A 21,905-nucleotide genomic window follows, 5' to 3' on the forward strand; every position below is an offset into this window, starting at 1 on the left:
AAGTGTATAGTGGCTCAATGGCTACTAATACCTTTTTCATATATTCAACCATGTATTCATTCACTTCAGTGTGCAGCCGTGCTATCACAAAACTATTTAATGTAATGTGTGAATCTCTGCTTACCTTATAAATCTGAAAGATAAATTGTATTGTAGGCGTGGTGTGACCTCTTATTCACTTTGCCATTTATACTGTACTCACTTGTTTACCTGCAGCAAGACTTTCTCGTCCATCAAATATAATCAGTGTGTGTACTTTCAATACTTAAACTTGTAAATATTGTAGACATATAGACATAATGTATATAGTAGCATAACTTAAGAAAATATCTCATAGTTTAGGGCCCCTTTCCGTGTATACAACCCCTTAGCCTATCTTTGTATGTGTGTATTGTGTAGTCGTAGTTGTAGTATAGACTCTCCCTTAATTTTCTAGGTTCCTGTTTATGCAGTAGGCTTCACAAATACTAGTGCAGACTGTAGCTGTTAGGATTTATTTGTTTTGGGAGCTCCAACACGCCCAGCTATGTCTGTCTGGCAAGCACGCACTTGCAGTTTGTTGACTAGCTTGCTCCCCAATGCACATGTGTTGTGTTGCTCTGATACCACTTATATTGTGGCGAGTTGTGTATTGCATTGCATGCCACCGTGCATTTCCCAACTTCGTTTATTTCTTAACGACTGGGCCATGTGCAAGGCGAAGCATTGTATTTAGAGTATTGTCGTCTCTAAACACATAAAAGTAAAATTCTTTCTTTATAGTGGAGATGCTGAGTCGCAGATAGGCACAACAAAAAGATTCTCACAATGCCTATCTGCAACACAGCATCTCCGCTATATGGTGAGTAGCAACTTTCGTTCTCTAATATTGTTACATCCCTTCCAGGATTTAACAATGTTGTTACATAAATTCTGGAGTATGATTTTCCAGCATCCTAAATCTAATATTATTATACATATATACAACTTAGAGGATATATAGCCCTTCTTCAGTATATAAACGTTCTCAAGTCTTTGTGTGGGTAAAGGCCCTTGTCTTTACCAACGTTCATGTGTGCCAATCTGTATGCCCCCGGCTAGGGGATTTTAATAATTATGTAAGGTCTGGTGTATAGTAGTTGCCACTTATGGAACAATTTTTCAATTTTTGTGGTTGTGGGATGTATTCTAAGTAGCACCTTTTGTCTTATATGAAACTGTGTTGTACATTTCAGCTTCCTGTCATAAATCCCTTTCCTGTATTTAGCCCAGGTTTCAAGGTTGATTACTGCTTGTCGTATTTTATCATCCAGTGATAATTCCGGTATGAGTGTCTTGGGCAAAGGTCTTTTCCACTTGTCTACTTATTTGCAATTGAACATTAGCTCATTTGGTGTAAATCCAGTTGATGTATGGGGAACGTTGTAAACAACTTGTACAAAGGGAGTGACATATTTAATCTACTTGGTATGTTTACGAGGTATATAGATCCTCACAAATCTGTTGAATTCCTTACACACCCTTTCTATGGGGGATGCTTTGGGATGAAATTTAGATACTAAAATGTATTTGATTTGGTTGGAATCCAAAAGCTCTTTCCATTTACATCCAACAAAATAGGAGGCATTATCTGTTAACATGACTTCTGGTTTCCCTACCCAAGCAAAATAATCCTCTTTGATTTGTCTTATAATTAAACTAGCTGTAATGTTCTGTACAGCATACAATTTTATGTACGTGGTGAAAATATCATACAGACCTACTATATATTTTACTCCCCCCTTACCTCTGGGATAGTGTACAGCCACATCTAACGCTACCTTTTCTAGAGGTTTTTTAGCCACAATGGAATGTAGTCCTATCTCTCTGCAGATGTTGGACTGTTTTGCTTTCTGGCAAACAGTACACTTTCTTACCACCTGCAGTACACTTCATCTAAGGTTGGGAAAATAACAATACTAATCTATTTTCTCAGTGCATTTTGCAGTGCCATAATGGCCTCAAGTATTGTGTGTATAAGATAAAATCAGCCACATATTCCTCTGGCAAACACATGCCATTGTTCTTGTTCGGGATATTTACAATGGAACAGAACACCTTTGTGAATAGTGAAAAACCTTTTCAACTTTTCATCACCATTTTGAATAAGTTTCGCTCTTACCTTGCTCCAGCGTTTGTCTTCCTCCTGTAATTGCTCCATTTGTTTACAGATGTGGACATAGTATGGTTGGAGTGTTTTGTCCTCCATCAAAATAGCTCTTATTTCACTTTGCTGCTCTAAAGGTTCATTGAATTCCTCTAAGCCTTGGGGTAATCGAGAAAGAGCATTGGCTATTATGTTTTGGTTTCCTTTTATGTACACTATTTCAAAATCAAATTCTTGACGATACATACATAGCTATCCATCGATGTAGTAATTTACAAGTTAACAAAAGTGATAGGGACTGGTGGTCACAGTATACTTTCATGTGTTTACCTCAAAGAAAATATTCAAACTTTTTAAAGGACCACATTATAGCCAAACACTCCAACTCCACGAATGTTCAGCTTTGGATAAGGTGCGGCTAGTGAAGCTAATTATTTTAGAGATGAGATTTCCCTCTTCTTCTATCATTTCAAAAAAGCATGCACCCAGACCTTGAGAAGACACACCAGTGCATAAACAAAAATCCTTCTTCATGTCTGGCTGAGATAAAATATTAGCATTTAATAAGGCTTGCTTGATGTTCTCAAAATCAGTCTGACATTGCTTGTCCCATAGCCAAGGTCTGTTTTTCCAGAGAAGATTGAGTAAAGCATCACTATTCATAAGTTGGTTAGGGATGAATTTCCTGAAAGATGACACTGGGCCTAAGTATGCCTTTAATTATCTCTTGTTTTGAGGAACAGGGCAGTCCATAATGGCATCAAGTTTTTTAGGATCTGGCAGTATGCCTTCTGAAGAGATTGTGTGTCCTAAAAATTTTACCTTTCCTTGTTCGAAATTAGATTTCTTGAGATTTGCTGTTACTCCCTATTCAGAAAAGCATTTCAATACTTGTTCAATTAATCTCATGTATTCTAGCCAAGTGGGTGTAGTGACTAAAAGGTCATCCACGTATACTGTTACCTTGCTCAGAAGTTTGGGCCCTAGCACTCTCTCCAGTGCAGAGGTGCAGAGATAAATACACCTGCACTTACATTCCATCCCAAAGGATAATACTCGAAATTCGAAGCTCCTGCCCCCACATACAAAGGCAGTATACTTCCGACTTTCTTTGTGTAGTTTTATTTGCCAATACAAAGACCGGAGGTCGATTATAGTAAGAAATTTAGAATCATAGAATTTTATAAGCTGTTCCTCTAAATTGTCGGGACTTGTTCAGTCTGGTACAATAATCTTATTAATGTTATGTGTGTCAAGGACCAAGCGCACCTTGCCATCTGGCTTACTCACAGCCAAAAGTAGGACTACAATAAGGGGAAAATTGTTAAATGCCTGATTTTGCTCTGTAGGCTGTTGTCCTATATTTTCCTGATGTTTTGCGATCTGTTGTGTAAACTGTTGTGTTATTAGCTGCATGAGTTGTGTCAAATTCTGTGTCTCACTAGTATTTACATTGCTTTTACAAACTGTTTCTTGTTCTTGCGTTCACGATGTCAGGTGCAAATAATCAAAGGAAGTTTTGCTGTCATGCGCTTCAGTTTCACTATTTGAAAAAGTGTTTCCCGGTGAGAACTACAAAATTATCGCATCGAGCACATAAATGTGACATCATGATTAGTTATATTACCAGTGTCATCAGTTTTTGGTAGTGAGATGCCAATCTTGTTGTTTTGCTAGCAATTGGCCACTTCATGAGTTGGCGTATTACCTTCAACTGTTGCCAAGGTCAGATTTCCAACATCTTGGGATACTGCATTTTGTAATGGATTTTCAACAATGGCCATTCCCTTTGACTCCATAGTGAATAGTATTTAACAAAATTATGAAAAAAAAATTTCAAAAATGAAATTTTGCCTGTACTGGTACTTTTCAACTATAGTAGATTTATCTGTGTATTCACTAATGAACCTGATTATTATCTGACAGTCTTATAGAATTTAAATGACTTATCTTTCACTTTAATGTTGACTTTGTACAAACTTTTGTCTTTGCTGTAGAAATACTTTTCGTAAAGGATATTAACACTTAATCAGAATTGATATTTTGACAAACGTAACTGGAATCGCGGGTCCAAATGGACCCTTGAACAAAAATTCAACATAATCCCCAGAAAAGATATAATTCATATGTAAATGCATAATGATTGTATTAAAATAAGTTTTATTTCACATATAAATCAAATTTTATTGAGCAAAAATTTTACATTCTGTTATTTTTTTAACTTTAAGTCCTATGTATCATATTTTGCAAGAACTTTTAGTACCTTACTTTGGAATGCTACATGATTACAAAAAAGGCTTAGATTAAAAACCTAGATATACTGTGGAGTTTCTCACAACTTCCCCTTAACATAAATAGGGACTATTTATGCCATCAAGCAGAAACAAAAATAATGAAAACGAAACACGGAAGTGTCCAAATGTTATCTATATCAGTACCTGAACTAAGAATAGCATTTGGTACACAACACTTTTTCTGCATGTTGTTTACAGATGAATTTAAAACATCTGTTGCATTTTTGTGATTGTTTGCTGTCAGTTTTAGGACCACATAAATGACATCTTCCTCTTTTTCATCAGCCACTTTGATTACAAGGTGAATTTTCTAGTCATAGGTCATTTTGTGGTTCATCAGCTGCCCCTAGAAAATTATCTATCCTACTCTTCAAATCTACTGAAAATGAAGAATACTCCATCTTTCTTTCTGTTATAAATGGCCTTATCAAATTTAGTCCAATTTCTTATACAAATCCATTTGCACAGCAACATTCAATATTGCTGAAAAAATTATACATGGCCATCGTTGAGTTCTTCTAGAGACTGAATAATTGGCTCATTTATGATCTAATGTATCAACACAACCTTTTGTTCTGTTGCAAAATTCAATTATCTCAGGTTTTCCACTGTTATCATTGACTGAATTGACAATGTACATTGATGAGATCACCACTACGGTTCGATTCTTTTTTGGGACATAGGATGCCAATGTTTTATCTTCCATGAAAGCAAATAATGTAGATCCTACTACCCATTGTTTATTGGCTAAAAATTCTGGTGGTATTTCCCTTTTATTTTTGGGCATCGTTCCAATGCAAGTGAAACTATTTTCAATCAGTTTGTCAACCAGCTCACAGAAAAGAACCAGTTATCGGCCGTTATAGTTCTGTTTGTTTCAATTAAAGGTTCTGCAACCTGCAGTACATTCTGTGTTGGAACTGAAAGTTGGCTTGTTTTATTAGTAACTGCTTTGCCCGTGTAAATAAAAGCATTATATAAATAATGTGCTTTAGCATCGCAAAGGTACATAATCTTGATGCCATATTTAGCAGGCTTTGATTTCATATAATCCCTGAAAGAACATTTCCCTCTAAAAGGACAAAGTATTTCATCAACTGTCAAATATTCTGAGCAGCTATAGTTTTTTTGACAGTTCTGATTGAAATTTCTAAATATTTCTGAGATGAGAGCAGCACGATCATTAGTTCTTCTTTCTTCCATAGAATTCACATCTTCAAATCTCAAAGCAGATAAAAGGAACGTAAATTGCTTTACTGACATTGTTATTCTGAATACATCTCAGCCTGTTCCATCAGTTGCCCATAAATTTTCTATATCATCATGGCCAGATTTAAATACACATGATAATAGCAACTACTCAAAGAATGTTTTCATTCCATAATACTCACATGATTAGTGTAAGTAGTGTTAGTTTTATACTTTCCTGAATATTCTATTATTTTATGATTAGTGTGAGTGCAATACGTGCAGTCATTTTTTCTGATCTCAGCAACTGCTATGATTCAATTGGTGATCTGTTCCGTTTTTCATGAGCTGTACCAATGAGACCAGGCAGGTGAGTGGTGATGTTGCGGCTTCTGACTCTGGACCTAGTTGGTGGATGAATAGACCACTTGAATAGGTTTTTACCTCAAAAATATGCACTATGTGGCAGCTGGCTATCTCTCTCTGCTGAATCATCAGATGATGAATTACTGGAATCAGAAGATATTGCTTGTTGCGTATTTTCATCGTCACTTATGTTCTCTTCAACATAAGGTTGAAAATCACTAAAAGATTCTGTGTCTGAATAGTTTTCATCTAATAATAGTTCACAGACTTCTTTTTAAGTGAGACCCCACTGCATTGTGGCAATGAAGTGCATGAAACACCACAAAATAAGTCAGTATACATTGACTAAAAAAATCCGTATCTGGAATCGCGGGTCAAATTGGACCCAGGGATGGCACTTACCTCCACTTCCAGTAAATTTCAAGTAGCAAGCTACCGGTCTCTGCTGCACCTCATGCGAAACTGAAACTCCACGCGTTTCCATTGTTAGACGGTTTTATTTGTGCTGGCAGGTCCAAAATGACCCACAAATCTGGTTAAGTGTTAATTGGAAGGAAAAGAGATTATCTACTGCCAGAGACATGGTGCCAAGTGCAGCCATATAAGCATACAACATAGCAGCTTCCTACCTTTACCGCTGAAACCAGCATTCACGGTGTGTCTCATTTGAAGGCAGAATTTAATTTTAATTTGCTCCTTCAATGTGTTTCTTATTCTCAGTCTCATGGACATGTAACAAATACAGCAAAAGTTTCTTAGTTTCTTGTGACAGTAACATGAACCATTTATCTCAAAAAATTTTTTATCTCAACATGTGAAAGGTCTTTTCATATTCCTCTCGGCGCCGTCCATTAAATGATCACCATTGAACATTGGCTTATAGGTGGGTGGGCAAACAATGGAAACTGATTAATAACTGCTGCTTGAATAAATATAAAAACAGTGATTGGAAAGAACAATTGAAAGAAATTGGAAGTTAATTTATAGATCTGTACACATATCCTGGGTGAACTCTAACTGGTACTAATATCAACAGGCCTTCAATGTCAATACATTGAAAATCAATATTCAGATTTTGAGTTACATACTGCTTCACATTAGTTCCATTGGGTGTAGTGCAGGCTATGACAATGCCAATACAGGATCGCCCCTATGCTGCTCGCATAAATTCCTTTTGTCTGCCTCGAACCTCCTGATGCAGGATTCTCGGCGCAGGAGAAATGATGAACAGATGGGTGTGACTGATGTAAATATATGAATAAACTTGGCCTTCCCAATAGTTTTTATAACACTTTTTAATATACAGTTGGAATTCACATTTTTAAACGATACTGGTACAACGGAGCTAGTCATACATCCGTCCACTGCCACTTATATCTTCAGAGATATAGCAAACTTATTCCCCAGTGATGATTTTTAAAATTTGCATAAAATTTTTTTATATTTCTGACATCATAATGTTCCACTTAGAACAACATTGGAGGTGGCTGATACTGGAATTAATCAATTGAAGAGTGTATCTCTTCTCTTTTTTGTATCAAAACATTGTCTTTGCCACAAAACAACTTGTTACTTTACCATTGGCTTATATGTATAAAAATAAAAGAATGAAGAAAGAAACAATAATAATATGAGTCATCATAACTTCAACCATTCTCTTATTTTCTGCATTGTGTAACTATGAACACAAAATAAAATACTCGTAGAATAAAGCTACAACAATTTGGAACATTATTAAACATGAAGGCACCAAAAATATTGATGTGAATGATATGAAGTTCCCAGAAAATAACTCTGGCAGAAATGATGACACACTGAATTCACTGTCTGAGTTTTACAAGACACGAGCAACTTTCAATGCAATCTTCAGAGATATAGCAAACTTATTCCCCAGTGATGAATTTTAAAATTTGCGTAACATTTTTTATATTTCTGACATCATAATGTTCCACTTAGAACAACATTGGAGGTGGCTGAATGGCAACCACTGATAGAATAACCCGCTATAGGATCTGTGGTGAAATAAATAAACTACACTCCTGGAAATGGAAAAAAGAACACATTGATACCGGTGTGTCAGACCCACCATACTTGCTCCGGACACTGCGAGAGGGCTGTACAAGCAATGATCACACGCATGGCACAGCGGACACACCAGGAACCGCGGTGTTGGCTGTCGAATGGCGCTAGCTGCGCAGCATTTGTGCACCGCCGCCGTCAGTGTCAGCCAGTTTGCCGTGGCATACGGAGCTCCATCGCGGTCTTTAACACTGGTAGCATGCCGCGACAGCGTGGACGTGAACCGTATGTGCAGTTGACGGACTTTGAGCGAGGGCATATAGTGGGCATGCGGGAGGCCGGGTGGACGTACCGCCGAATTGCTCAACACGTGGGGCGTGAGGTCTCCACAGTACATCGATGTTGTCGCCAGTGGTCAGCGGAAGGTGCACGTGCCCGTCGACCTGGGACCGGACCGCAGCGACGCACGGATGCACGCCAAGACCGTAGGATCCTACGCAGTGCCGTAGGGGACCGCACCGCCACTTCCCAGCAAATTAGGGACACTGTTGCTCCTGGGGTATCGGCGAGGACCATTCGCAACCGTCTCCATGAAGCTGGGCTATGGTCCCGCACACCGTTAGGCCGTCTTCCGCTCACGCCCCAACATCGTGCAGCCCGCCTCCAGTGGTGTCGCGACAGGCGTGAATGGAGGGACGAATGGAGACGTGTCGTCTTCAGCGATGAGAGTCGCTTCTGCCTTGGTGCCAATGATGGTCGTATGCGTGTTTGGCGCCGTGCAGGTGAGCGCCACAATCAGGACTGCATACGACCAAGGCACACAGGGCCAACACCCGGCATCATGGTGTGGGGAGCGATCTCCTACACTGGCCGTACACCACTGGTGATCGTCGAGGGGACACTGAATAGTGCACGGTACATCCAAACCGTCATCGAACCCATCGTTCTACCATTCCTAGACCGGCAAGGGAACTTGCTGCTCCAACAGGACAATGCACGTCCGCATGTATCCCGTGCCACCCAACGTGCTCTAGAAGGTGTAAGTCAACTACCCTGGCCAGCAAGATCTCCGGATCTGTCCCCCATTGAGCATGTTTGGGACTGGATGAAGCGTCGTCTCACGCGGTCTGCACGTCCAGCACGAACGCTGGTCCAACCGAGGCGCCAGGTGGAAATGGCATGGCAAGCCGTTCCACAGGACTACATCCAGCATCTCTACGATCGTCTCCATGGGAGAATAGCAGCCTGCATTGCTGCGAAAGGTGGATATACACTGTACTAGTGCCGACATTGTGCATGCTCTGTTGCCTGTGTCTATGTGCCTGTGGTTCTGTCAGTGTGATCATGTGATGTATCTGACCCCAGGAATGTGTCAATAAAGTTTCCCCTTCCTGGGACAATGAATTCACGGTGTTCTTATTTCAATTTCCAGGAGTGTATCAATAATAAAAATACAATCAATATGAAACTTAGCCAAAGAATGCAGTTTTTTGCTTAACATATTGTTATAATGAAGTCCATATCTACCTGTACAATATTCAGAACACCTTTGGGGACTCCAACTTCATTTAAAATTTCTGCTAACAGAATAGCAGTCAGAGGTGTTAGCTGTGAAGGTTTGTATACCATTGTATTTCCAGAAGCCAAAGCTGGGGCTACCTATAAGATATTGAAACATAGAAAAATAATATGCACATATCTGTGAGCTTATATGGAGAAATTATGTTCCCTAGGTTATATCAGAATGTATTTCTGGATATCATAACAACACATTTTTTATGAAGAAGTCCACAAAACAAACATTACATGGGTTTGGACTCAGCAATATGTTAACAGCATGAGCATACTGAACAAATTTATGTGAACAGTTATCCAAAAAACTATGCTAATGTGAATACAGAATTAAATCATTGGCATTTTTATGTAAGTACCACTGTACCAGTTATTAGGGTTTCTTCCCATTGCATTCAATGTATAGAGCATGGGAAGAATTATTGTTTGAATGTCTCTGTGCATGCTGTAATTGTCCTAATCTTATCCTCATTATCCCTATGTGAGTGATATGTAGCTGGATGTAGTATATTCCTGAAGTCAACATTTAAAGCTAGTTCTTGAAACTTTGTTAGTGGACCTGCTTGGGATAATTTACATCTATCTTCAAGAGTGTGGCAGTTTAGTTTCTTCAGTACTTCTGAGACACTTTCCCATGAATCAAACAAACCTCTGACCATTCATTCTGCCCTTCCCTGTATATGTTCAATAACCATGAGAGATCTATTGGTTTACAGGTCCCACATGCTTGAGCAATATTCTAGAATGGGTCACAAAAGTGATTTATAAACAATCTCTTTTGTAGACTGATTGCACTTCCTCAGTATTCTACTACTAAACTGAAGTCTGCCATGTGGTTTACCCACAACTGAGCCTATGTGATTATTCCATTTTATATCCCTACAAAGTATTACACCCAGGTATTCATATGAGTTGGCCAATTTCAACAGTGACTTATTGATACAATCTTCATAGGATAGCATGTTTCTTCATTTTGTGAATTGCACAATTTTACTTTTTGAACATTTAAAGCAAGTTGCCAAGATCTGACTGAATATTTATGCAGCTTCTTTCAGACAGCACTTCATCGTATATTACTACATCATTTGCAAAAAGCCTCAGGTTACTATTAATATTGCTAAAAACCACTATTAAGTGTGTGTCATGGAGTACTCATCACAGTACCACATATTAGGGCGTCTTCCCGTTCCAACCACATAGGCATGCGGGAAGAATGACTGCTTAAATGCCTCTGTACATGCTGTAAATAGAGTAACTTTGACTTTACTGAACCTGTCAATTCAGGTTTTTCAACGTTTCCATTACACTTTCCCATAAGTCATACAAAGTAGTGTCCATTTGTGATGCTCTCCTTTGTACATGTTCAATATCCCCTGCTAATCCTATTTAGTATGCGTCCCATGCATTATATTTTTCTAAGGTGTGGAACAAGAGTGATTTGTAGGCAGTCTCCTTTGTAGACTGACTGCATTTTCCCAGTATTGTATCAATAAACCTGTCTTATCTATGACACAGCTTGTATGATCACTGCATTTCATATCCCTACAAATTGTTATCACCAAGTCAGTTGACCAATTTTAAAAGTGCATCACTGATACTGTAACCATTGGATACCACATTTTTTCATTCTGAGGAATGTATAATTTTACAATCCTGTGCATTTAAAGCAAGTTGCTGATTTTTGCACCATTTGAAATCTTATTAAGATTTGCGTGAATATTTCTGCACTTCTTTTTCAAACAGTACTTCATTACAGATCACTGCATCACATGTGAAAAGTGTGACCTTGCTATTAATGCTGTCTCCCATGTCACTAATGTACAATGTGAACAGTAAGTGTTCCAACACACTTCCCTGTGGATGTCTGAAATTACTTCTACTTCTATCAATTCTCCATCCAAGACAACACACTGTGTCTTGCCGACCAAGAAATCCTCAACTTAGTCATAAAGTTTGCTTGATATCCGACACAATCATACCTGTGTCAAATGTCAAACTTCACAGTAAAAGATCCAGTGTTTAAGTTTCTTAGGCAAAACTTGAAATTTCAACAACTAAAACTTCAGCTTTTTCTTTTGCCTTTTCAGTAACCTTTTTTTTTTTTTTTTTTTTTTTTTTTAAATTTTTGAGTGCATTTTGGTTTCTTGAATTGTTTTTCTTTTAAGACTGGCCACTTCATTTTCGTCAGATTTCTTCTTTTTTAAAGGCTTCTGTTCTTTTTGATGAAGCCTTCTTCACAGCTAGTATTTTTCATTTGTAATGTCCACATTCAGTTGTTTCTCACTATTAAGTAAGCCACCTAATGATTATATTGCACTGTAAACACTTGTTTCTGCAAAAACTGTATCTTTTTATAATTTTTCAACAAAAACTTGGTTAACAAGGAAAGTTCTTTCAACTACATGTTTCTTTGAAACTTGCATAACAGCTTCTGCATGAACTTCATGAAGTGATGGTTCGCATTTTGCAGTAAATTCATGAGAAAGTGATCAAGTTTGTCCCCCTTAGGATTGCAATGTTCACTTGTTTTTCAGAATATTCACAAAATTTAAAGTATTCTCTCTTCACTATGTCAGCTGTTCAGCTGTGTGATTTGTTTTTTGACACAAATTCTTCCAATGCAGTTCTCACTAGAGAATTTCTCAAAATGGAGCTCTATAATTTCAGATGATAAACATGAGCCACCTGTGACTATCTTTAATTTCAAAGGATTCTTCTCAGCAATTTTTAGATACAAACTTTACAAAATACCTGTGCACTTATTTCTGAAAATAAGGATCAACTTTTCCAAGTAGCTCTTGCTAGCAGCAGTGTCATCAAATCCAATTTCGACAAAATGACTTATTTCATAATTACATGCTTTGGCACCATCAATAGCAAGTCATTTGCCAGAATTTGTCATCATTTCCATAGCAGTTTTCTTTATGAACTGAGAAGCAATGCTATACATTAAACTGAACAAATCTTTGTACAAAAAGGGGAGGTGTGAGTCATTTGCCTGATACTTGGTAAAAAACCCAAGGTCAATTGATAACGATATAAGAAATTTGTGTCTTGCACACAGGAATTTACCTTCTAAGTGATGTTTTATTTTTGAAAAGTTTTTACTTTCAGGTAGTCTTTAAGTACTTTAGCAACATACTTTTTCGAATGTGGAAAAGTTCAAGTGCTCTTTCCATGACTACAATATTTCCAACATATCTTAAAGAACAACATTTGAGAGGAAACTTGGAAAACCCTACGATATTTGTGATGATTGTCCTCCTTGATGGAAAATCCTTCATAAAGTACCAGATCACCCTAAGAAATTCATGAACATTGTGACTACTTTTATTATGAACAGTTTTCAAAGCTCTATTCACTACATAAAGTGAGCAAGTGTCACAATGAAACATTTGTGGTTGATTATCTTCTTCATTGATTGGAAATGCTTGCAAGTCATGCAACATTTTCAAGTTCACATTTGCCCCATCAATTGAAATATGGTTATACTTTCAGGTGACAAATTCAAACCTCCAGACTTGAAACTTCCTGGCGGATTAAAACTGTGTGCCAGACTGAGACTCAAACTTGGGACCTTGCCTTTCGCGGACAAGTACTCTACCATTTGAGTCACCCAAGTATGACTTGCGAACCGTCCTCACAGCTCCAATTCTGCCAGTATCTCGACTCCTACCTTCCAAAACTTCACAGAAGCTCTTCTGCAGAACATGAAGAACTAGCACTCCTGGAAGAAAGGATATTGCAGAGGCATGGCTTAGCCACAGCCTGGGGGATGTTTCCAGAATGAGATTTTCATTCTGCAGTGGAGTGTGCACCGATATGAAACTTCCTGGCAGATTAAAACTGTGGCCCGAGTTTGAGTCTCAGTCCGGCACACAGTTTTAATCTGCCAGGAAGTTTCATATCAGTGCACACTCCGCTGCAGAGTGAAAATCTTATTCTGGAAACATCCAGAGTTGCTAGGAAGTTTGACTGCAAATCAGAAGATGTGGCAGAATTCAAAAACATATGGGTTAAATATCTTGCAGATACAGATCAATTCTGTTCATCCCAGAAATGAATCACCACATCCATGTGTCCTATGACACACAAAAGAATCCAACTTTCCGGACTTTGTTAGCTAGGAGAGTCTTGAAATGAGGGTCAAGTCCACAAGTGATTATATACGACAACTTACTTTTGTGTTACTATTTTTTTGGCACTCATGCTATCAGGAAACATAATTTGGAATATGTTTGTTATGTTTCTAGAGCTTCTTACAGGAGAAAGAGACATGAGTTTATTCATAGCCCTCAGGATTTCAGATTTTACTGTCTCATCAATAACTAATAAATTTTTCAATGAGTTTGTTTTGGCGCTCTCTTCAACTTAAGTTCTAGAGGTTGCAACAGGAGCAAGTGATTTAATTCATTACTACAATTCAATTCAAATTCTGTTCAGAAGAAACTGGTGAGTGCAAAAGAGAACTTGCTTTTTTGCCTTGAAATTAAAGAAAGAACCAACACTGCATGTCTCTTTCCTCTTTCATGTGTGTTTATATATGAAATGCCACTGACACTAATGTCAAAGTGAAATTTGCACAAAATGCTTAACAGATGCCAAGTCGTAAGTCTGTGAGTAGTACTAATAAGGTGTGGAAAATGTTTTGGCTAGCAAGAACTCAATTTTACTCTGATCGCCCTTGTTGGAACTGTGTGAACAATATATTTCATATGAGACAGTGGCAAAGTGCATCATATGAAATATAATAGACCTCTCTGGTGCTATTGTATGCTCTGAGTTTATGTGTGTAGTATAATGTTCCTTGGTTGTTGTGTTCAATGTATTTTACCTGGAAATGCAAATATAGTTACTGGCACTAAATGTCTTTTACTCACTATTACTTATTCAATCCCGGGAGCGGAAAGACTTACCTTAGGGGGGAAAAAAGGACAGGTATACAATCGCACACACACACACATATCCATCCACACATATACAGACACAAGCAGACATATGTCTGGATGGATGTGTGTGTGTGTGTGTGCGCGAGTGTATACCTGTCCTTTTTTTCCCCCTAAGGTAAGTCTTTCCGCTCCCGGGATTGGAATGACTCCTTACCCCCTCCCTTAAAACCCACATCCTTTCATCTTTCCCTCTCCTTCCCTCTTTCCTGATGAGGCAACAGTTTGTTGCGAAAGCTTGAATTTTGTGTGTGTGTTTGCGTTTGTTTGTGTGTCTATCGACCTGCCAGCGCTTTCGTTCGGTAAGTCACATCATCTTTGTATATATATATATATATATATATATATATATATATATATATATATATATATATATATATATATATATAACAAAGATGATATGACTTACCAAATGAAAGTGCTGGCAGGTCGACAGACACACAAACAAACACGAACATACACACAAAATTGTAGCTTTCGCAACCAACGGTTGCTTCGTCAGGAAAGAGGGAAGGAGAGGGAAAGATGAAAGGATGTGGGTTTTAAGGGAGAGGGTAAGGAGTCATTCCAATCCCGGGAGCGGATTGAGAGAGAGAGAGAGAGAGAGAGAGAGAAAGTATTGGAAAAGTTCCAAGTAGTGTATTTGTGTGAAGAACGAGTTATCCTTACAAGACAAATGCAACTCTTTTGTATTATTCTTTATGTCAAGAAAGATCAAAGTTACCATTAAAATGAGCATGGCACAAATTCCGCACATAGGAAGACTTATGGGCTGCGAAAAATATGCAAAGTGGAAATTTGCAGTAGAAGCGTATTTACATTTGGACGACTTATGAGATGTGGTGGATGAGACAATGAAATCTCCAGATCAGAATTATTCAAGTAAGTTTAGGAAAGCAAAATGAAAGTTGATATTACTAGTTAACTCAGTGAATTATGTTCACGTTGGAAAAACTGCGACAGCAAAAGAAGTCTGGGACAAATTGCAAAGTTCATTTGAGGATGGGGTCTTACAAGGAAAGTAGGATTATTATTTGAGTTAATTACCACTCAGCTGGAAAAATGCAAGAGTGTAGACAAGTATGTCAACAAAATAATAGCCACATCGGACCGACTGAGAAACATTGGGTTTGAGATCACTGTCGAATGGATAGGGACACTACTATTGGCAGGACTGCCCAAAAGATATGCGCCTATGATTATGGGGCTGGAAAGCTCCGGTATACCGTTCACGGGCGACAGTGTTAAAGTGAAAATCCTACAGGATGTAAACAGTACTTCAAGCTGTCATGTATTGGAGAAGGAAACTGCATCTGTTCTTTATTCAAAAAACACAAAGAAGAAATCAGTGAGGTGCTATAGACATCAGAAGAAAGGGCATATTGTATCTCAGTGCAGAGAAAAAGTAAACCAAAGGTCAGACATGCAGCAAAAGAGGTATGTTGCTGATCGCCCAGACAGAGGGACCAATAATAAAGGTAAGGCACCCTCATGTTTTTACTCTTTTGGAGATGTTGGTAATCGTCAACTGGAATGGATTTTAGACTCAGGTGGATCTGTGCATATTGTTAACGAAAAATCTCTTCTTTATTATGTTAAAGATAGAAGTCATATAGGAATATCTTCTGTTGATGGCAGCAAGCTCCAATGTCATTTGGCTGGGAAACTAGAGCTACATGTAAGTGTAAATGGTGAATGCAATATGGTTACAGCACATTATGTTCATTATGTAAAAAATGTTGCGACTAACCTACTGTCTGTAGGGGAAATTGTCAAGAAGGAAAATACAGCCATTTCTGACATGCACAGAGCAAGATTAATCAACCAAAATGGTGAAGTTATAACTACAGCAAGTAACAAAAGGGGTATTTTTAAGGTGGATACTATTGACAGTAAACACAGAAATGTTAGTCATTCAGTATACTTAGCGGAAGATTTTTTATGCCACTGCAGACTTGGACACCTAAATAGAAATGGTATGTCTTTAATGAGGGATTTGGAAAAGGGAATACAGACTTATAATGTATCCAAGGACCCTTGTGAGATATGCATAAGGAAAACAAGCGAGGCTACCTTTTAAGAACAGTAAAAGTAAATCTGCAGGGGTCTTACAGTTAATCCATACAGATGAATGTGGCCCGATGGAGTGCAAATCCATAGGTAGGAGTTATTATTTTTTTACATTTATTGATGATTATTCATAACATACTCATGTTTATTTTCTTAGTTCCAAAGACCAAGTGAGTGACACTTTTGAGGAATATCATAATATGGTTGACAGGTGGACGGCAAAGAAGATTAAGATCATCAGGTCTGATAACAGAATATGTTGACCAGAAACTGAAGACACTTCTGGCAAAAATGGGAATCAGGCATCAAACTACCATAACATACAGCCCATCTCAAAATGGGGTTGCTCAGAGGGCTAATACGACCCCTGTCAAAAAAGCAAGGAGCGTGATAACTGATGCCGGATTATCAAAAGATTTTTGGACAGAGGCGGTATCAACAGCCATATATTTGAACAATAGATCACCTACAAAATCATTAATGAAAACAACCCCATATAAGGTATGGGTAGGAAGGAAACCTGACCTAAGCAATATAAGGGTTTTTGGGCGTGATGCAATGGCGCACGTTCCAAAACAGCTGAGAGGAAAATGGGACCCAAAATCTAAAAATTATATTTTTGTAGGCTATTGTGAGAATTCAAAGGGCTACCAATTAATGGATCCATTGGATAAAAGGACAGTTACAAGCAGAAATGTGGTATTCTTTGAAAATAGAAAGGGCCCTGAAGGGGGCAAGACTGCTAAATTAACTGCACGTAGTTCCGAGAGTGAAACCTTATCTGAAGAAAGAGAAAGTGGAGAACAGGAAAAGGATAGTCAAAGGCAAATGCAGACTATTTATGATGACAATGCGTTCGAGGATGAACAGAATGAAGAGAACTATGTAAGGCATTCTTCTCACGTACCAAAACTGAAAGAATATCCAGATTTTTATATGTATGCAACCCAGGCTTTTAATGATAAGCCAGCAACAACAGACGAAGCAATAAACAGCCTGTAGTCACTACGTAGCTCCATTCTATTAATGATAGACTCATTTGTATTCTTAATGTTCAACTTTATTCTGAAGCAATGAGCCAGACATTAACATAGAACACCCAAGACAAAACAAACACAAAGCAAAGAGTAAATGATTATGTGCACACTAGAGTCTTTGCTGCTGCCCCTGTACTGTGCACACACAACTATTCGTCTGCATGCTCCAACACATCCCCCTCCCTGAAGAGCGGAGCTCCAGGAATGTGCAGAAACTTGTACCAGACCCTTCGCCCGGCTCTTGTGCGAATTTCCGGGTGTACTTCCTCCATCGTCATATCCTCTCGCGGCTTCATCCGGCTCACTGTCCTACCATCTGTTGCACCCTGCAGGGGCCCCTCGTCTTGCTGCAAACCCACCTCCTCTTCTTATCTTACATCTTCTAGCAGTAAGTGAGCCGGCTTCACCCGGTCTATTGACACAGTAACACTCTTATTGCCAACTTGGATAGTCATGGCCTGGTCCGTACGGTGTAGTACTTTATATGGTCCCGTATATGGTGGCTGCAATGGAGTTCTGACTGCGTTGGTTTGCAACATTACATGCGAGCATTTGCTCAATTCTCGATGTATGAACGACGGCCTAACGCCATGCCGTGTCACTGGTTGTGGCCTAAGCTCGGCCAATTGAGCCCTTACTCTCATTAACAAGTACGGTAGGTCTGTCTTGCCTGTACTCTTCTGAAAAAACTCTCTGGGTAGGCGTAAGGTTTCCCCGTATACTAATTCTGCTGTAGATGTTCCGAGGTCGGGTTTGAAAACAGTGCGTAAGCCTAGTAACACTACTGGCAATGCTGCTGACCAATTCTCTCCATGGCACATTAACGTGGCCTTCAGTGTTCGGTGCCACCGCTCTACCATGCAGTTGCTTTCCGGATGATATCTTGTGGTACGGTGACGGCAGAACCCGCATATGTTTGCCAGCTCCAGGAACAAGGAGGATTTGAACTGACGTCCAACTGACGTCCTTGGTCCGTCGTGACATGTACTGGACATCCAACCCGTGCTATCCACGTCGTCAAGAACACCCGATTGACTGTCTCTGCTGATACGTCGGAAATGGGGATTGTTTCTGCCCATCTCGTAAATCTATCAATTGCTGTCAATAGATACCGATAGCCTTCGGACATTGGCAATGGTCCAACAATATCCAGATGCACATGTTGAAAATGACCAGTTGGCCCGTCAACTTTACCCACTGGCTTCTTCACATGGCATCCCACTTTACATTGCTCACACGTCTGCACCCACTTCTGACAGTCTCCTGGCCACACAAAATGCTCTGTCATTAATTTTACACTCGCTCGGGGTCCTGGATGAGCCAAACCATGTAACCCTTCGAATACTTCCTGGTGCAAACTCTCCGGCACAAAAAGTCTAGGCCATCCCTGTGAGGTATCGCACCATAACTGTATGTCTCAGAAAAACTTGCACTTGTGCATCATCCTTCTGCTCTCTCGCCATTGTAGCATAGTTCACTGAATACTTTATTGCCGAAACTTGTGAGAAGTAATCTGCCACCATATTCTCTGCCCCGTTAACATGTAGTAAATCAGTAGTAAACTGGCTTATATATTCCAGTTGCCTGAATTGTTTAGGTGACAAAGTATCCATACGTTTGCAGAATGCGAAAGTGAGTGGGTTGTGATCTGTAAACAATGTAAATGGTCTGGCTTCCACGTAAGGCCGGAAATACCTTATAGCTTCGTAAGCAGCCAGCAGCTCTCTATCATATGCACTCCAATTCCACTGTGGGTCTGTGAGTTTCTTGGAAAAGAATCCTAGAGGCTACCAGTGACCAGCAGTCCACTGATGCAACGCTGCCCCAATCACCACCTGACTCGCGTCAACAACAATAGCTAGCTTCGCATCTTTCTCTGGGTGAGCTAGTAAAACTGCTTGCTTTAGGCTTTCCTTGATCTGCTCGAATGCGCGCTGCAAGCTTGCTGTCCATTGTAGCTTCTGATTTTTCCGGGTGTTCATGCCCGCCAAAGCCTCCGTGAGTGGTGCTTGTAAAGCTGCAGCTCCTGGCAGATGTCTGCGGCAAAAATTTAAAACACCTAGCAACCTCCGCAACTGTTGCAAATCTAACGGGCAAGGCAGCTGCTGTATAACCTCGACCTTCTCCTCCAAAGGACGGATGCCAGCTGCTGAGACTGTGTGACCCAGGTAAGTCACCTGATCTTTACACAAACTGCATTTGGTATCATGTACCACTACACGATAAATACGTAGCCTCTTGAAAACTGTCCGGAGGTGCTCTTCGTGGAGGGCTGCTGTCGCTGAGAACACCAGTATATCGTCTAAATAGGTGAAAGTGAAATCTAGCCTTCGCAGCACCTCATCGATGAAACGTTGCCATGTCTGTGCAGCATTTTTAAACTAAATGGCATGCGTAAAAACTCGAAAAGACCGAAAGGTGTAGTGACTGCTGTCTTCGGTATGTCACTGTCAGCCACCGGTATTTGGTGGTATGCTTTTTTACAATTGACTACACTGAAACATTCAGCTCCAGCCAATTTATTGGTAAAGTCACAAATGTTGGGAACCGGATACCGATCAAGTATCGTACGGGCATTCAACAACCTATAATCACCACAAGGTCTCCAACTTCCGTCTTTCTTCCGCACTAAATTTAAAGGAGAGGTTCATGCACTATCAGATCTTCGTATCACTCCCATTTCCAACATCTCTTCGAACTCAGCTTTTGTGTCTGCAAATCTGTCTGGGGCCAACCTTCTCGGTCTGAGGGAGACCGGAGGCGCGGGTACGGTGTTTATGTGGTGAACTGTATGATGGGCCACCCTGGCTATCGGCTGCGCTGACAGTCCTCTAAGTCGGCATACTTCTGTCTCTCCAACCAAACCATGTACCTTCTCTGTGATTATTGCCAGATGACCATGCACCACCTCTTTACCCCTTCTAAGCTGCGATAACCGAATGTCCACTGCAATACTGAATGCATATAGAAAATCTGCTCCTAATATGCACTCTGCCACATCTGCAATTACAAATGTCCAATGACAAATAATACTAGATCCTAAATTCACTTCTTTGACACAACTGCCATACGTCATTATGGGCTGTTTATTTGCAGCCTTGAGGCAAAATGATGTGCTGTCACTGAGGGAAGTACATTTCCCCTTTGGCTACGTGCTGACATCAGACCCCATGTCTATCAAATAATAACACGAAGCCGTCACATCCCGAACATAAAGTCGCCAAGATTCTGTTAATAAAGAAACATCTGTACTTACAGTCTCCATGTTATTTACGTGGCGAGCGTGACTGCACGCTAGAATGCACTTTGAGGCTTGCTCCCCAGATCGTTGATGATACCAACACAATTGCTCCTTCCCGGAATCTCCGCTGTCCTTATGTGTCGGCAGGACCTCCGAACCGGTAGCTCTCAATGCCTCCATCTGCCTCTGCAGCCCGTCTAGCTGCTCCTTGAGTTTTTGAAGTTGTGTACCAGTAATAGCGCACCGCTGCTTATTAATCGCCGCTGCTTCGTGCTCTTCCATTGTCGTCTCCACCTTTGCTATACTGAGAGAATTTCTGGTTCAACAGTCGCATGAACCCTGTCGGCGAGTTGGAGTAGTGCTTGTATATTGTATCTGTCATTCGCTGCCACAGCTGCTCTTACTGCAGATGGAAGCTGTGCTGCCCAAACGGAATGAAGTGTAGTGTTCGAAAATTCATTTTCTGTCACGATTCCACACAAATGCCTCCAATATACGTTCACCTCGCAACACCTGGCAGATTCTTTGATCTAGTGGTTTAGTAAGCACTTCAATGTTGTATACTGCTGCATTTCCGGTGGCTTTCTACTTATCTCTTCAACCAATATCGCTGCCCTGGCATCCAGACTGTTTGCTGCTATCATGAACTTTTCCCGGTTGTCAGTTACCCGATTATGCATGAATGCCAGTTCTAACATGGAGAACCAAAGTTCTGGTTTATCGGCCAGGAACGATGGCGGGCATACTTTCATGCGTTGTCCCAGCAAATACTCCTATCGTATATGTGTTCGGCCGCAGATTTTGTCCTGGTAATATCACTGTCCCACTCCGCTGAATCCATTCCGTGGTGTCAAACGTCGTTCCATAACTCCCAAACCTGACCGCGCAGCGTACCCTGCCGGTGTACTGAGCGTGCTGTAGAGCTTCTGCCGTTTGGCATATGTTGTAGTGTACCTTCATTGTCCTTCTCCTCTGCCTCTTGCCGTATGTGTTCTTTTGACTTTGGGGTCACCACTTTGTAGCTACTACGTAGCTCCATTCTATTAA

General features: G+C 39.9%; 1 protein-coding gene across 3 annotated transcripts in view; it reads right to left on the bottom strand.

The window, feature by feature from the left end:
• The window catches only part of LOC126255276 (4-trimethylaminobutyraldehyde dehydrogenase A-like), a 197,622-nt gene that overhangs the window by 97,901 nt on the left and 77,816 nt on the right, over positions 1 to 21,905 (bottom strand). For 2 of the 3 annotated variants that reach the window (XM_049955382.1, XM_049955380.1), the window contains exon 4: positions 9,520 to 9,651. The exons of the other annotated variant lie outside the window; for it this stretch is intronic. In XM_049955382.1, coding sequence (XP_049811339.1) covers positions 9,520 to 9,651 — 132 coding nt within the window. The remainder of the gene's footprint in view (positions 1 to 9,519; positions 9,652 to 21,905) is intronic. 3 annotated transcript variants of the gene reach the window in all.

Source organism: Schistocerca nitens, chromosome 1, assembly GCF_023898315.1.
Source record: "Schistocerca nitens isolate TAMUIC-IGC-003100 chromosome 1, iqSchNite1.1, whole genome shotgun sequence".
NCBI lineage: Eukaryota > Metazoa > Arthropoda > Insecta > Orthoptera > Acrididae > Schistocerca > Schistocerca nitens.